Genomic DNA, 17890 nt, shown 5'->3' with positions numbered 1-17890 from the left:
CAACACCCTGAGGGGTAGTGGACCACTAACCTTGGTGAGACTGTGGGCCACCTACCTTGGTGAGACACATGGTAGTTCAACTCCCTGAGGGGTAGTGGACCACTAACCTTGGTGAGACTGTGGGCCACCTACCTTGGTGAGACACATGGTAGTTCAACTCCCTGAGGGGTAGTGGACCACTAACCTTGGTGAGACTGTGGGCCACCTACCTTGGTGAGACACATGGTAGTTCAACACCCTGAGGGGTAGTGGACCACTAACCTTGGTGAGACTGTGGGCCACCTACCTTGGTGAGACACATGGTAGTTCAACTCCCTGAGGGGTAGTGGACAACACAACAGTAAGGCTGTTTGTCTCTAAATGAACCTGATGCACTGTGTGTTTGGAAATCTTATTTGTGACTACTTCACATGAACCAGTAACTGGGTTGGTGATGTGAAACAACATTCAGCAAACTGTAGCCAATCAGGAACTGGGAGAAATGAATATTACAAGCTGTTAGCACTATCATGGTAATATCGCATTGGGATGCTACACAAACTGTCTCGATAGCTTGCATACATGAAGCGAGCTGTGTGATGATGGCTTTAACCTCCATCATATTCCAGCTCCCCTCATAGTAACTGGGGTGGTGAGGTAGTCTACTGGCTAAAGCATTCACTTGTCCTGTCAAAGACCTAGGTTCAATTCCCTACCTGGGTACAATGTGCAAAGCCCATTTCTAGTGTGCCCTTGTGTAATTTTGCTCGAATATTGCTTAAAGTGGTGTAAAACCTAACTTGTTTTACACTGTAACATATGTTGTTATTTGGGATTACACTTTCTTACTTAAGTACAAGTTCTTGTACTTTTTTGAGTTGAGTCCCATCTGGGATTTGGACCCACAGTCTCAGAGTCAGACACCTAATCGCCGACACACAAAGTCAGTTGCCTAACCCATTCAGCCACCACGACTTCCACTAAAAAAATGAAAGTCAGACAACTGGTAGTTTACACTCCAGGCTTTGTGTATCCCTCTGATAAGTGGTTTTACACTGCTTCTAATAATATTCAAACAATATCAACAGATACCAGAAACTGACTTCACACATTCTACCCACATGGGGCATCACTCATAGTAACTGAGACATGACAGAAAGAAACACTGAGATCAAACTGCAAATGCCTGATGACCTTCATGTTGGGGCATTAGGACGGTCATGGATGCAAATCAAATTTCTCAGTTACAGGAATGCATTTTTCATTGTATTTATACATATTTACTCATACTTTCCAATTATAAACAGCTGCTTCATGATGTGTTTATGGAAAAGAAATCTCTTATGAGTTCATCTATAGTCTTACTTTTCACTGAACATTTACATAACTTGAACCTGAAGACATTACTTTCTGTAGTGGTAACATATGAGGAAAAAGAGTATTTTAAGACAACAGTCTTACCAATGTGGAACATCTGGGAGTTCATGAGATGGAAACTGGAACAGAAGAACATCCCCAGGCATCGTGTCTTGTCGAAGAACAGAAGGAAGCCAACAAACAGATCAAGGGTCAATCCGCCCAGATGCACAATATAAATGTCTATCTGGTCCTCTGTGAGCAATAATCTGAAACATCAATAGACCAAATCAACTCAAGGGTCAAACCAAAGAACAGGTCAAATGGGCTGCAAGAAAGCCACAAGAACCTCAGACCTCTTGTCAAAATGGCCCCTTATACAAAAGAATACAATAAAATCGTTTTTTAAAAGTGTATTCTAGCAAGGCTAAACAGAAAGGGTGAAATGTTTGTCAGGCATAACAATTTTTTATTGCCATTTAAAAAAAAAATTTTGACTTTGCCCATCACCCATTTGTCCATTATAAGAATAAGTGTGACTGAATCTGTAACCCACTGACACATGCAAAACTTTCAAAGCTGTATTTCTGAGGAAAAAAAAAATGTCTTCCTCCCTCGTTACTTCTTTTTCTATCAAAAATTAAAAATAAGTCCTACTGTCCTCATAGCTTTTGAAAAAACATGAGCCTAAGAAACATTTATTTTTTTTTTAGCAGCCAAAAGGGCTATATGTCTATACAATGTCTATTTTATGCATACTAGTCCTGTTTTGAACAGATATCCTTTTCAATATTGGAAAGAAATACACAATATCAACGTCAATCTGGTCCTCTGTGAGCAGCATGGACATGGAGTGGACCCAGTCTGGTGACTGTATCACCAGTTCAGCATGGTATTCTCCTCACAACCTTTGTTGTCAGGATGTCATTCAGTGAAAAGTGTGGAGCTTGTGGATACAAAACTCATGTATAACCAGTGGTAATCTACAGGTCAAACGATGAGACCACAAGCGACGTGTTCCACAGAGCCATCTTAGTGATACCACAGAAAGTGTTCCTTCTGTTCCCCCATAATTTGTTTGTAACATTACCGTGCATAAGGCATTTATCATATTGCCCTATATCTTGTCTTCAGATTTCAAGCTTTTAGTTATTTTTGTGAGTTATCTAGTAATTGTTGTTCTAGGCTTGGATAATAATTAATATATATCAATCTATAAATATATATGGGATGGGAGAATGGGAGGAACTCTAGTGTTACCTCAGTTGTAAGTTTAGAATAGGATAATCACCATGGCAGCATGATCACTTTGTTGAACCCTCCTCACAGATGTTTCTTCTGACTAAAGGATGTTGGGAGAACCTAGTGTTTTAAGTGTCTTATCACTGCATAAGAACCAAGATTTCATAACCCACAGAGGTGTGAGTTGGTACCATGGGCTTTGTTTTCAATAAAAGCAAAATAATTTATTGATGTTATAGCTCCTTGTCCATTGTCAGGCAACAGAGACACACTACAGCAAGGAATATATACACCTAATAGGGTTTAACATAACAAAGACAATGATTTTTTTTACAGGAAAACCTACTAGAAGCACTCATTCTACAGATTGGCATACTGGGGTCAAGGGTACTGCTGTACAAAACAACCTTGAGTCTGTATTATGGTATAGGAGTTAGAATCACCCTAACGCTAAGATCCCTTCATACAACAGCACCCTGGATGGTCTGACTTCTTTACATAATACAATTCTCATAAAGTTCAACTTTTTGTTTAGATTACTGTGAGAGATTGCTTCAGCTATTTACACCCTTCTGCAAACAGTTGTGGACTGATAACGTTGTGTGGACATTTACAGGAAGTGAGCAACATGCAGCCAGACATCATCATTACTGCACAGGAATCTGTACAATCCTAGTCTCTTTTCTACGGTATCATAGCCCTGATAATTACAGCTGAGGACAATTGGTTTTTCAATAATATTCCACTTTCGTTATCTCCAAGAGCATGGCCATCAACTTGGACGTCACTTGTGGCGAGACAGTCTGGCCAGCTAACATTCTCCCTCTTTATCAAGCTTCCATTATCAAAACGTTTGGTTCAGAGTGTTTCGGTGCTCTAAGTAGAAGTCCTCTCAGATGCTTGCTGATGACCTAGTCACATTTGTGTTTTTGATTTAATCAAAGTAATTTTGTGTCAAAAGTTCAGGGCGAATGAGCTTGAAACAGGCTGGTACAATCTGTACAACCCAGTTGCAGGAAAAACCGAGAACTACAAAACATATATAAGGTTATCAGTATTTTGAGCAAGTGCAGGTTCATGACATTCCCAAATATCCACCTATGTCATGGTAGACCGCAAATAATATAGTCTTGTCCAGTGAAACCTCTGTGAGTGAGTTCAAATTCATAGTTACATTGGCAATATTTCTGCCATATCGTGACTGAATCTAGTTCTAAATTCATAATAATACATAAAACTGACAAAACCCTGACAACGAAAGACAGTTATATTCCTAGGTTATCACAGATTTATTAAAAGTAGATCAAGAAGAATTAAAATAATCTACTAATAATTGAAGATGGAGAGATAAAAGCTGGCAAGAGATCATTAGAAATGGAAGTCGGGAAGGGACACTCCTTACAGGGTTGATGACATATAATATGTCAAGCCACCAGTTCTAATTCAATTTCTAAACATTGCTACCAAACAGATAAACTGTCTTCAACCAAATATTGAGTGATGGTGTTTCAGTTAACAAAACTTAACAATATAATATGAACAACACAGTTCTTCCATTGTGTTGTAATCCTTTGCCTAGAGGTCCTGGGTCTTGTCTCACACAGCTAAGGTGATTGTAACTCATATACTTGAATAACAAAAAGTAGCAACAGTCATAGCACTAGTATCACTTTGTGAAATGGGCTTCTGGTTACACATGACAATTCTACTGAGTCAAATTGTATGGTGGCCAGTGGTACAAATGTCTTATTTACATATGACAATGCTAGAGTCCTGTGAGTTCCATTGTATGTCAGTCAGTCGTACTTCGGTTCCATTGATGCAGTCAAGAGAAAGATACACAAACAAATGGTACAAGTCACCTCACCTCATCCATCATACATATACCTTGAATCTTTTAGATCTATTTCCAACAGAAAATAATACACACAACATCCAGCAATGGTCTGTTCAGCAATAAGTCCTTGGCAAAGTACAACAGTTATTTCAAACAAACAAAACCGTCAGGCTATCCATCACTTTCATTACCAAGAATAAACAAGACTCCCTCTCTAACCACTCCATAAAACTTCAATAAATACTTCTAGAGATATAAAAATAATGAGGCTATTTTATTTCTACTTTCCTATTCAACACCATGAAATTTTCTCCTGGAAAATCTATTTCACACCTTTTCCATATTGAATCTGTTTCCGAAGGATTCCCAATATAACAATTTCATGGTGATTTCTTGCTACAAAGCCACATCAATGATCATTCAACACTGTTTGATATCACAAATGGAGTTACCATGCAAGAAGTAATGCTTGAGGATTAACGAGCATTGAGGAAGAATAAAATGCTTTCAGGGAATGAAAAAGCTAAGTGATGACAGTGAGTAGGAGTACAAAATGTGATATTGGTATTTAATGTTGCCTGGGAGTGAAAATAATTAGGACATGCTTGAGGAGAAGACCTATTGTAATACAAGGACATCTCATAGAAACTGGTAACAAATATTGATCATCATGGCACGATTCTGTGCTGAAATAAAATTCAATACATTTTTTGTGCAAATTTGGTCATCAGTGAATAATGGCTTCACTGAATGCCAATTTGTGAAGCATGATGTGAAGTTTTAGTAGAGAATCTCCCATAGTATCCTTGATGTTATCATCTGCTGTTCAGAAGCCTCTGAACTTGTGGATTATGTACATCAAGAGCAGCTTTGTTCTCCTGAATAGGGATGCTAGACTCAGTTTCTTCAGATTGGAAACTTTACAAGAAGCAGACTGGATGTGATGACATCACTGAATATAGGAGCATTTGTGGAGATAAAAGACATGCCAGTCAGTGTGTGACTTGCATGTACATCAGTGCAAACTTCAACTTTGAAAGTTGAATCACAATAACACATGGAAGTGTCTCAGGTCTTCATGTATCAGTTTTGCAAGAAAAAGCATAAAGAAGGATGTAAGCCAACCAAAAACTCCATGCGACAAAAAAAATCAAGAATAGCTTGTTTCAGTCTCATTGGATGAGACTGTTTCCTTGACAGGTTCCCTTCTTCTTCCACAACACCATCTTTAAAATGATAGCTACATCATTCAGCAAACTTTTTCTGAAATTTTATTTCAGATATGAGAGCAAGTATCAATCAATATGATATTGAATTTCCATAATAATAGAGAACATCTCTCAAGGTCAGCATGATCTGTTGCGGTGGAACTTGAAATGAAAACTTTTTGAAACATTTTATGAAGATCTTAAACTCCTAAAGTCAATGCAACATGCGAAGGCCATTTCATCTTTGATGATGTTAACTGTAATATCTCCCAGCAATGGATCCCCAGAGTTGCATGTAGTGTGTTCAGACCTCTCACTACAACAACAAGTTTGTGATAATTATTCCTCAAATGGATACCTCTGAGCAGGTTCACGTGATTGAATAAAGCTCTCACACTACAAATAGGCCCAGGGTCAAAATCCATTAACACCCTGACTTCAAATTTCCCCAAATCATATTTTACTTTCTTTAATCAGCAACCCCTGCACCAGGATTGGCAGGAATCAAAGTTGTGAACATCCTGTATCCTTCACATCATCTTGACCTTCCCCAACTCTGTTGAGCAGAACTGGGAAATTGAGTTAGCTAATGTAACACTGCTGACTCTCCGCTAGCCTTATTTCTGCAATCTAATCTTACCATAGCAGTCCCTCAGTTCCAAACACACTGGCTTTGCCCGAGGAACAGCTACATTTCATTGCAACGAACAGATAAAAACTCCTTTCATAAGAAAGACCCCTCAAGTGTATTTGCTGTGTCAATTTGCATGGGTCTCTTCTTGAATTTATTTACACAAATTGAATCTGAACCACCATCCGTAGGAAAAACGAAGATAATTGAGCAAGTCAGAGTAAATTCGTCGCAATGAAGAACTGATATAAAAGATGTGCTCCACAGGTTGTATACTTGGACAAAGGAGTGTGAATAGTCCTGTGTACAAAGGGGAATGGTATTTAGATAATCCTGGCAATACCATCAACACAATGATCCACTACAGGGCTTGTCACCTGTAGTTAAAAACCTTCAACAATGACATCTTCTTTTCCCTTCAGAGGAACATACTGAACACTATCAACTTAGATTTCAATCGACCCCTTAATTTCAGACTTCGAAATTGAATTTAAACAGAAGTTGATTGTAAAGACTGTCTGAAGATGTAAAGTCAGTTGGCATATAATCAGATTGTAATGATCTCTGTTCTGAACTACTTTTTACTTGAGGGGGATCTAACAATTTATACGTCTATTGCAAGTTCACAGAAAGTGATTCCAAGAAACTGTCTCTTTCAATTTGCAGATTTCAATTACTGTTTTTCTAATTCACACATCTGAAGTTTTTCCTTGAACATATATACAGCAATGCTTGTTTTTTCAAAGTTTGTTTTCTTGCTTTTAAGATAGAAACATTCTAGCTGAATGAAAGTTTTGGCCTATAAATAATCATGTCTGAATCAGACTATCTGGTGATGTCTTTTGGGGAGCAACTAGAAAGAGTGGGAAATGCATGAAATAACCAAAGTGGTCCCACACAAAATATTCCCTGAAAGCCCATAAATGTTCCCATCAGAATCATTTAAAATCAGTTACTCTGTCTTCCATTTTATGTCATCAGTACTTGTGTGGAAAAACATATAGCAAATGCACTATCAACATTTCTCTCAAAAAACTACGAGAAACATACTTCCACCTTGATACTATGTGCCCTAGGTTGGGGGAAAACACGTCACACGTCAAATTATTCAACTTGGGTCTTGAATGTAAGAAATCAATGTCATAGAAAAGTTTTCAATTCAATAATATTATATATCAATAAGTATGGTTTTTATGCTGATTTAAGCATAAAATTGTGATACTGACACCAGAAATGGGTTTAACACTTTGTATCCATGTGGGTGTAACAATTTAGCCATATTGATATCTCTCTCACATGTAAATCTCCATGCACACAAACCATTTCCTGCCATGCCCATATCATTATCCAGGTAAGGCACGTATTTGCGTATTTTACACAAATAAAAATAACATTTACTCAGTTAATTACAAATCTGCCAACTATATTTAGGAATATATGAATTACTAAAACATAGGTCTATTGAGAAGTATCTATATTTTCATATTTAGGACTGTTAATTATCCAAAATACACTATGTGTAAAAGTACTCATATCTTTAAACTAGTGGGAGAATACAAAATGCTAGTTAATCCTCAAAAAATGCAATTACTCAAACATAAACAGACATAGGAGTAAAGACCCAATTGCTTGAAAAGTTATCAGGACTACTTCCAGCACTTACATGAGTGTATAATCTTCAAACTGACTTTCACAGTTCACACAGGCATGACATTTTGAGGGTCAGCTGGATAGACAGGAGAAGACTAGAATTGCTCTGAAAGTTTCATATCAGAGCCATGTTTCATTATTTGCTCTTGATTCAAAAGACCAGTGAGGGTCCCGGGGTAGAATAGGCCTTCAGTAACCCATGCTTGCCATAAAAGGCGACTATGCTTGTCGAAAAAGGCGACTAAGGGGATCGGGTGGTCAGGCTTGCTGACTTGGTTGGCACATGTCATCGGTTCCCAATTGCGCAGATCGATGCTCATGTTGTTGATCACTGGATTGTATGGTCCAGACTGGATTGTTTACAGACCGCCACCATATAGCTGGAATATTGCTGAGTGCGGCGTAAAACTAAACTCACCCACTCACACACTTGATTCTTAATGAGGTCATGGCCTTCTTCCTAAACATCAAGGTCATCCAATGATATGTACGAAAGCTTCCACATGGGAATACAAGATGTAGATGAAGTATGAAGAGCGGCATATCATCTGTTTGTTATATGTGCACAGTTATGAAACAGGTGCAATAATGCTGGATCCTCATGGGTGAAAAACCAGGACACTCACAAAAACCATACACTAGTTAAATTTGTTTTCAGTGGTTGAAGAAATTGAACCATCTTCAGTAATAGTTACAATCCAATTACATAACCTCTCTATAATGCTGATTTCTAAAGAAAATCTATGAGAACTGTCTTTTTAATTTTCTTTGCATATCCTGTACTGGAGGCTATTACTGGAGCAGGATGCACAATGTGACTAATAGGTTATTGTATGAATCTACTGCACTGAAGACTTGCAAGAACACTTTCTGAAAAGGAAACCTGATGATAAACCCTTAACTTTATCAGTGCCGTCACAGATTACTTTTTCCATTGTTTCATGTACCTTCTTGTAATTGTCTATTGGTTTGAAAGCTAGACCAGACTTGAAGCCTACAATTAGAGGATTCAGGCCTGCCCAAGGGAAGTAAGTTGTGGTTCCATAGACAACTTAGCTACTGGTGACCTGTCATGGCACAGGAAGGAAAACTTGTGAGATGTCTGTTATTGCTTTTGTTACAAAGGTACTTGTATGAATCTTAAGTGACTCCACAGTATACCTCCTTCACAAACTCTAAACACATTTTAAAATAATGTACTAGGTCCTTCATTCAAATACATACTTGCATCACATGCTGAATCTAGAACTGTAATTACACGAACAATTGTCATTTCAATCACGTAACATGAAATGTATCTGTTGTCAATCGATACAAGCAATCATTATTTGTTCCTTTAACAGAAATAATTTACTTAAATTACATTAAAACAAACAGAAATTTGATTGTAGGATCATTGATCGTTTCAACTGATATTCCTATTTCCCTGGCTAAAGAGACAAGGTAGCTTAATCACGTTTCCTGACAACAAACATCATCAGATAAGAAAACACACACACAGAACACTATTGACAAGACAAGAATCCCTTGGGAGACAACAATGCAACTGAAAGTTAAATTACATTAACCAAAGCGCTATATGAACTGATACAAACTCACACAAGCAAGCATTATATTGATTTTGTAACACTAATTGATTTTCTTGGCTGATGACCAACATCCTGGGATTCAAATATGATTTGGATTACATCTATACTCTGCTGCTTTCGTGGGAGCCTATCACCAGCCAGAATTTGTACAGAAACATACTTTTATGGATTTGTCTAGCACTAATGTAACTCTGGGCATTTTTCATTGTGTATTTGAATATAGACTTGTTAATGCCCGACATGGCCCAATCATTAGTCAGGCAACTCAGGGTCTGGAAGTCTGCGATAACTGCTATTATGAGTCTGAGATGCTGACGTTGAGACTACTTAGAAGTGTGGTGGGTACTTGAGAAGCATGTAATTTGGGATCTGTTTTCTAGAAGATTCAGCCATTTGTCACCTGCTCCATGGCACAAATTGTTTTCTTAAACCAATAAAATGTGAAGACAACAAAATGCATGATATGCTGCAGACTGGTAGAATAACAGTTGAATAGTCAAAGAAATGGACATTGTATTAAGCACAAGAGATATATTTCTTATTGAATTTTCGTTCAGTGTGTTTAAGGCAAGTATGAGTGGAAGACTATTTCCAAATAAGGAGCAAGTACAGTTTTATACAGATTCAAGCAATATTCCACCACTTCCTTGTAACCTGCGTACGTCATCAACGAATTGCCAAGCAAACGCAATAACCACCAGGCAACCCTACTGCCTCAAGAGAGGGAAGGAAGTCAATTAGCCTGTTTTAGTATATATCCTGAATAATTACCTAACAAAAATACATATTTTCAAACTGATTTATACGAAACTCTTCCTAAAATATACTGGAAGTTGTGTATGCTGTGTTTGGACAGAATGTTTCTGTGGCAACTCCTGCTTCCATTCATCCAATGATATTATTCTACCAGTTAGTCGATGCAGTTGTTATCAGACAATGTTCTAATAACAGAGAACCCCTCACTTGCATCTCATGGACATTTCTGGTGTCCCTGGCCATGATATTGCTGCATTAATGCTAAAGCTCCATAAAACCCACCTCTTCATTCATCTCAAGGATCTCAGGCTACTGTGGTAGGTTCAAGTACATTGAAATCTGCCAACACCAGCACCTGTCTAATCTGGTACTCTGTCAAAACCGGTATAAACTTTTGGTTCTTTACAATGATTTTAGAATTATTAAGACACTAATCTAATCTGGCATCTGTCTAATCCGTATTTTGGCACCACTTTCCGGTCCCAGCCAGCAATATTAACTGTAATTAACACAGTCTAAATTAACACGGGTATGTGCAATCAAATGGAAGGACTTATAATGCAATTCACTAACAAGTGTTTGCCAGTAACATGGCAATACTGCCTGATGCTAAAGAAGAATGAAATATTTATCACATATTCACTACTGTTCACTTTTTGCTCACACATAAGATGCCTGTAATGACTGGTGGCTGAATAATCACCCAATGTAGGCTGCCGACAAAACTGAGGACATTGGTTGCAATCTTTCATGGAATACTGCATTAATGTAAGTTCGAAAAGTGGACAAAGTGTCGTGGTCATATTGAAAATAAGACCAAGGTCACACAAATCGACTGGTGTCTGCCTAATTCCCCAATGTACGCTGTCACCAAATTTGAAGACACTGGATATGACAGTTCATGAGATACACAAGTTTGAAGAGTGGTCAAAGATTCGTGGTAACCTTGAAATAAGGCCAAGGTCAACAAACTTGGCTGATGTCTGCGCATTCCCCCAATGTAGGCTGTCACTGAATTTGAAGACACTGGGTGCTCCAGTTCATGAGATATCCTGTTAACAAGAGTTTGAAGAGTGGTCAAAGAGTTGTGATGACCTTGAAAATAAGGTCAAGATCCCAAATTACCTAGTGTCTGCATAATACTCCAATGTAGGCTATCACCAAATTTGAAGACACTGGGTATAACAGTTCATAAGATATTGCATTAACAAGAAACTGGACATGTGTACTGTTAAATACATATTAATCCTCTTGGCATGCTACAGTAAGTGAGTGAGTTTAGTTTTATGCAGCAATCAGCAATATTCCACCTATATGGCAGTGGTCTGACTTACTAGATAATAAGGAAGTAGTCATGCTGGGAAGTGATCATCACTGTCTAATCCGGCACCCTGTGAAAACCAGCACTTTATTTTGGTCCCTTAGAGGTCTGGTTTAGACCGTATTCAGTATTTCCAATACTTACATACTGTTATGATCTGTAAGGAGTGGGGCGGTGGGGTAGCGTAGTGGTTAAAGCGTTCGCTCGTCACGCCAAAGACCCGAGTTCGATTCCCCACGTGGGTACAATGTGTAGGGCCCATTTTCTGGTGTCCCCTGCCGTGATATAGCTGGAATATTGCTAAAAGCGGCGTAAAACCAAACTCCCTCCCTCCCCTGTAAGGAGTATGAGATCTTGTAAAGGAACTGAAGAAAGTGTAACACGGAAAAAATGTAAATTTTAACTTTATGAAATCATTGTTTACTGAGGGTTGTATTCATATTGAAAATGAATAAAAACTGCATCACATAAACACTGAATTATGATTCTACATACTGCGTTGGTTCTACTTGAGAAAGAGCTTCTGTTCTGTAAGTTGATACCATACGCAGTAAAAGTAATAATATTCAAGCAAGACTGGTTTCATAACCTTGGTAGATTGTTATGTTCTTCAATGTTTATTGTCTTGTTCACAAATGGCAATTATGCATCTCCAGCATCTCAACAACCTGTGGAGTATTGAGCAGTAAAGTGAAATCAGTGAGCGAAACTTGGAAAAGAAAAGCTATGAGAAATGTCAGTGGCAATGTGGTATGTGCAGTCTTGACAACAACTAATGGCTATGTTAGTCACCTACTAGTCACCTATTTACTAGTCATCACATGAAAAGTGATTGACGTGCGTCTTGCTTCACAAAATTGATCCATAACAGACACAGATGAGAGTTTATTAAACGTGGAAATAAATGAAGAAAACCAGTGTTCCTTAATAAGTGGTGCAAAACCAAGCATCAGTTCAATGAATAGTCCCATTCTTTAAATATATTTCCCTTTGCTTCTGTGCTGTTTCTAAGGTTTAAGAAAACAGAAAATATAAAATAATCTTTAAATAGTGTTTGACTCTGATTTACAACTCAGAACCCAGGACAGTTCAAACATTGATTGTATAACTATAGATAAACTATAAATCAAGAGAAAAAAGAACATTTATCCACAAACATGCATTCTCTTGTGTTTCACCTTCATGAATACATTCTACCCATGTTATGTCCTGGGAAGATCCAGATGAAGTAGTAATTGCTGTTGACATCCTCCCACAGTAAACTGTAGGGACCAGGAAATGTCAACAATTTACGACCGCCATTTGCCGAGACCACACAGCATGGCCTTTATTGACTAGGATGTATAGAATCCACTCGGTAGTAACAGTCTGATAGCTGATTATTGAGTCTGACAACAACACTAAAAGCATATTTCATGTTTGAGGCATGTCAACATTGGGTCTTCATACAGTCTCTGACTGTGACATCCCATCATTATCAAACAACATGTGTCAAGTTGGAAAAGCAATTTAAAACACATTAGAAATACTTTGTGATACAGAAATATTTTGCAAGCACTCAAATGAATGTCTCTTTTGGGACAAAATATTTGATTAGTGATTGGACCCTGTCTGTCACATCTCATATGTGTTTTAAAGATACAAAGAGGCTCTGTACCTCACATGGGGGGGCTGATGTACATGGATAGCTCACCTGGTGACTGTTGTTCATGGATAGCTCACCTGGTGACTGTTGTTCATGGATAGCTCACCTCATGACTGTTGTTCATGGATAAACTGGTGACTTGTTTATCTATAGCTTGCCTGGTGAGTGTTGTAATGGATAGCTCACCTGGTGACTAAATAGCTATCCTGGAGACTGGATCTGCATGGATAGCTCACCTGGTGACCTGTTCCCTAGTAGGTGTGAGATCCTGCACTAGCTCCCTAGTGGGGGATGGGAGGGTGTGAGATCCTACACCAGCTCCCTAGTAGGTGATATGAAGGTGTGAGATCCTACACCAGCTCCCTAGTGGGGGATGGGAGGGTTTGCAATCCTACACCAGCTACCTAGTAGGTGATATGAGGGTATGAGATCCTACACCAGCTCCCTAGTGGGGGATGGGAGGGTGTGAGATCCCACACCAGCTCCCTAGTACGTGATATGAGGGTGTGAGATCCTACACCAGCTCCCTAGTGGGGGATGTGAGGGTGTGCAATCCTACACCAGCTCCCTAGTACGTGATATGAGGGTGTGAGATCCTCCACCAGCTCCCTAGTGGGGGATGGGAGGGTGTGCAATCCTACACCAGCTACCTAGTAGGTGATATGAGGGTATGAGATCCTACACCAGCTCCCTAGTGGGGGATGGGAGGGTGTGAGATCCCACACCAGCTCCCTAGTACGTGATATGAGGGTGTGAGATCCTACACCAGCTCCCTAGTGGGGGATGTGAGGGTGTGCAATCCTACACCAGCTCCCTAGTACGTGATATGAGGGTGTGAGATCCTCCACCAGCTCCCTAGTGGGGGATGTGAGGGTGTGAGATCCCACACCAGCTCCCTAGTACATGATATGAGGGTGTGAGATCCTACACCAGCTCCCTAGTGGGGGATGGGAGGGTGTGCAATCCTACACCAGCTCCCTAGTACGTGATATGAGGGTGTGAGATCCTCCACCAGCTCCCTAGTGGGGGATGGGAGGGTGTGAGATCCCACACCAGCTCCCTAGTACGTGATATGAGGGTGTGAGATCCTCCACCAGCTCTCAAATTGGGGATGTGAAGGTGTGAGACTATACACAAGCTTCCTTGAGGGAATGAGAGGGTGTGAAATGTAACTGTTGCCGCTGAGATAGTCTCCCCAACTGGCCTGCCCAGTTCAGTTAGTCACTCTCAGGTTGAGACTCATGGCAGTGAAAGAAGAAGGGGAGAAGGGATAGAGAAGTGGGCAGTACTATAAGCAGTCATGGTAGTAGTGGTGGTATGTGCTGTGGTACAAGTTGTGGTAGTGGTGGTCATGGGAGTGTTAGATGTATAGGAGAAAACACGCCCCCGAGGCTTTGGTAGACAATGTAATACTGGAGGGGGCCAAATTTCCAAACCCCGATGATTTTACATTGTCTACCAAAAAAGAGGAGAAGTGTTTTCTGTAACATATATACTGTCAATGATCAGTAATTACAATGTAGATGATCATTTAATGAAGCTACATAACAATGACTGAAGCGCATGTAAAATCAATTTAATGACAGTAACTGTAAGTAGATAATTTAACACCACCATCTTCGTTGGTCTGGTGGCCATGTGGAAGAACGTTTGCCTACAAATAGGACATTTGCGGTTCAAATCCCCCTTCGAGAAAACATTTGTATGAGCTTAATCTTAAGCGATATTTTTCAATTGATTTCAAAAACTTGTGTATCATTTGAATGTTGATGTTCATATACAATTAGGAAAAGTAAAACTTGGGAAGTGGTCTTACTAACAAAAAGCAAAACCTGGGAAGAGGTATTTCTAGTGAAAAGAAAAACCTGTCCCTCCAAAACAAAAACCTAAAATGTGGTTATTCTGGGAAAACAAGAGATGACCTAATACATAGTTAGAAGAACACTTTAGGTTTATATGAAGTGGTACATGCACATGTCGTAGTATAGTTTGTGGAGGTAGTGGTGGAGGTTGGGAGTAGATACAGTTGTCGTAGTGGGAGTTGAAATGGTAGCAGTGAGTGCAGAGGCGACAGTAGACGCAGAAGGGGTGCTATTGGTGGTTGTTGATGTAGATGAAACAGTAGCAGTGGCTGTAGTAGTGACACTAGATGCAGAAGAGGTGGTGGTGATTGTGGTGGTTGTTGATGTAGATGAAACAGTAGCAGTGGCTGTAGTAGTGACACTAGATGCAGAAGAGGTGGTGGTGATTGTGGTGGTTGTTGATGTAGATGAAACAGTAGCAGTGGCTGTAGTAGTGACGCTAGATGCAGAAGAGGTGGTGGTGATTGTGGTGGTTGTTGATGTAGATGAAACAGTAGCAGTGGCTGTAGTAGTGACGCTAGATGCAGAAGAGGTGGTGGTGATTGTGGTGGTTGTTGATGTAGATGAAACAGTAGCAGTGGTTGTAGTAGTGACACTAGATGCAGAAGAGGTGGTGGTGATTGTGGTGGTTGTTGATGTAGATGAAACAGTAGCAGTGGCTGTAGTAGTGACGCTAGATGCAGAAGAGGTGGTGGTGATTGTGGTGGTTGTTGATGTAGATGAAACAGTAGCAGTGGCTGTAGTAGTGACACTAGATGCAGAAGAGGTGGTGGTGATTGTGGTGGTTGTTGATGTAGATGAAACAGTAGCAGTGGCTGTAGTAGTGACACTAGATGCAGAAGAGGTGGTGGTGATTGTGGTGGTTGTTGATGTAGATGAAACAGTAGCAGTGGCTGTAGTAGTGACACTAGATGCAGAAGAGGTGGTGGTGATTGTGGTGGTTGTTGATGTAGATGAAACAGTAGCAGTGGCTGTAGTAGTGACGCTAGATGCAGAAGAGGTGGTGGTGATTGTGGTGGTTGTTGATGTAGATGAAACAGTAGCAGTGGCTGTAGTAGTGACGCTAGATGCAGAAGAGGTGGTGGTGATTGTGGTGGTTGTTGATGTAGATGAAACAGTAGCAGTGGCTGTAGTAGTGACGCTAGATGCAGAAGAGGTGGTGGTGATTGTGGTGGTTGTTGATGTAGATGAAACAGTAGCAGTGGCTGTAGTAGTGACACTAGATGCAGAAGAGGTGGTGGTGATTGTGGTGGTTGTTGATGTAGATGAAACAGTAGCAGTGGCTGTAGTAGTGACGCTAGATGCAGAAGAGGTGGTGGTGATTGTGGTGGTTGTTGATGTAGATGAAACAGTAGCAGTGGCTGTAGTAGTGACGCTAGATGCAGAAGAGGTGGTGGTGATTGTGGTGGTTGTTGATGTAGATGAAACAGTAGCAGTGGCTGTAGTAGTGACGCTAGATGCAGAAGAGGTGGTGGTGATTGTGGTGGTTGTTGATGTAGATGAAACAGTAGCAGTGGCTGTAGTAGTGACGCTAGATGCAGAAGAGGTGGTGGTGATTGTGGTGGTTGTTGATGTAGATGAAACAGTAGCAGTGGCTGTAGTAGTGACGCTAGATGCAGAAGAGGTGGTGGTGATTGTGGTGGTTGTTGATGTAGATGAAACAGTAGCAGTGGCTGTAGTAGTGACGCTAGATGCAGAAGAGGTGGTGGTGATTGTGGTGGTTGTTGATGTAGATGAAACAGTAGCAGTGGCTGTAGTAGTGACGCTAGATGCAGAAGAGGTGGTGGTGATTGTGGTGGTTGTTGATGTAGATGAAACAGTAGCAGTGGCTGTAGTAGTGACGCTAGATGCAGAAGAGGTGGTGGTGATTGTGGTGGTTGTTGATGTAGATGAAACAGTAGCAGTGGCTGTAGTAGTGACGCTAGATGCAGAAGAGGTGGTGGTGATTGTGGTGGTTGTTGATGTAGATGAAACATTAGCAGTGGCTGTAGTAGTGACGCTAGATGCAGAAGAGGTGGTGGTGATTGTGGTGGTTGTTGATGTAGATGAAACAGTAGCAGTGGCTGTAGTAGTGACACTAGATGCAGAAGAGGTGGTGGTGATTGTGGTGGTTGTTGATGTAGATGAAACAGTAGCAGTGGCTGTAGTAGTGACACTAGATGCAGAAGAGGTGGTGGTGATTGTGGTGGTTGTTGATGTAGATGAAACAGTAGCAGTGGCTGTAGTAGTGACACTAGATGCAGAAGAGGTGGTGGTGATTGTGGTGGTTGTTGATGTAGATGAAACAGTAGCAGTGGCTGTAGTAGTGACGCTAGATGCAGAAGAGGTGGTGGTGATTGTGGTGGTTGTTGATGTAGATGAAACAGTAGCAGTGGCTGTAGTAGTGACACTAGATGCAGAAGAGGTGGTGGTGATTGTGGTGGTTGTTGATGTAGATGAAACAGTAGCAGTGGTTGTCCTGGGAGTGGTAGACACAGCAGAAGTAACATGTCCTAGGCATGTAAATACCTCCTGCTTATCTGTGTTGAACGGGAAGAGCAAGTTTCTTTCCAATATGTTTAAATATTACACACAAACAGCCTACGCTTTACACTTTAACAAACTGTTCACTCTCTAACAACTGCTCGCCTATTCAAAAACTACAGGTAATCCATTACTGACAGTAAGATGAACTAGAGAAGTAAAATGTGCTCTGCCAAAATATCTGATTGCCACTTATACTTTTGTTCCAGGAAATTCATTATTGGGCAACTGAAATGCAATATTCCATTCTCCCAGCAATCCTTTAATACAGGGAAGATGGTCTTGATGTTC

General features: G+C 40.2%; 1 protein-coding gene across 3 annotated transcripts in view; it reads right to left on the bottom strand.

Annotated features, from left to right (window-relative positions):
- The window catches only part of LOC137285101 (vitamin K-dependent gamma-carboxylase-like), an 81966-nt gene that overhangs the window by 14637 nt on the left and 49439 nt on the right, over window positions 1-17890 (bottom strand). For all 3 annotated transcript variants that reach the window (XM_067817308.1, XM_067817309.1, XM_067817307.1), the window contains exon 7: window positions 1441-1604. In XM_067817308.1, coding sequence (XP_067673409.1) covers window positions 1441-1604 — 164 coding nt within the window. The remainder of the gene's footprint in view (window positions 1-1440; window positions 1605-17890) is intronic.

The sequence above is a fragment of the Haliotis asinina genome, chromosome 5 (genome assembly GCF_037392515.1).
Source record: "Haliotis asinina isolate JCU_RB_2024 chromosome 5, JCU_Hal_asi_v2, whole genome shotgun sequence".
Lineage (NCBI taxonomy): Eukaryota > Metazoa > Mollusca > Gastropoda > Lepetellida > Haliotidae > Haliotis > Haliotis asinina.
The sequence above is the reverse complement of the archived record's forward strand: the minus strand, read 5'-3'. Positions and strand labels throughout refer to the sequence as shown.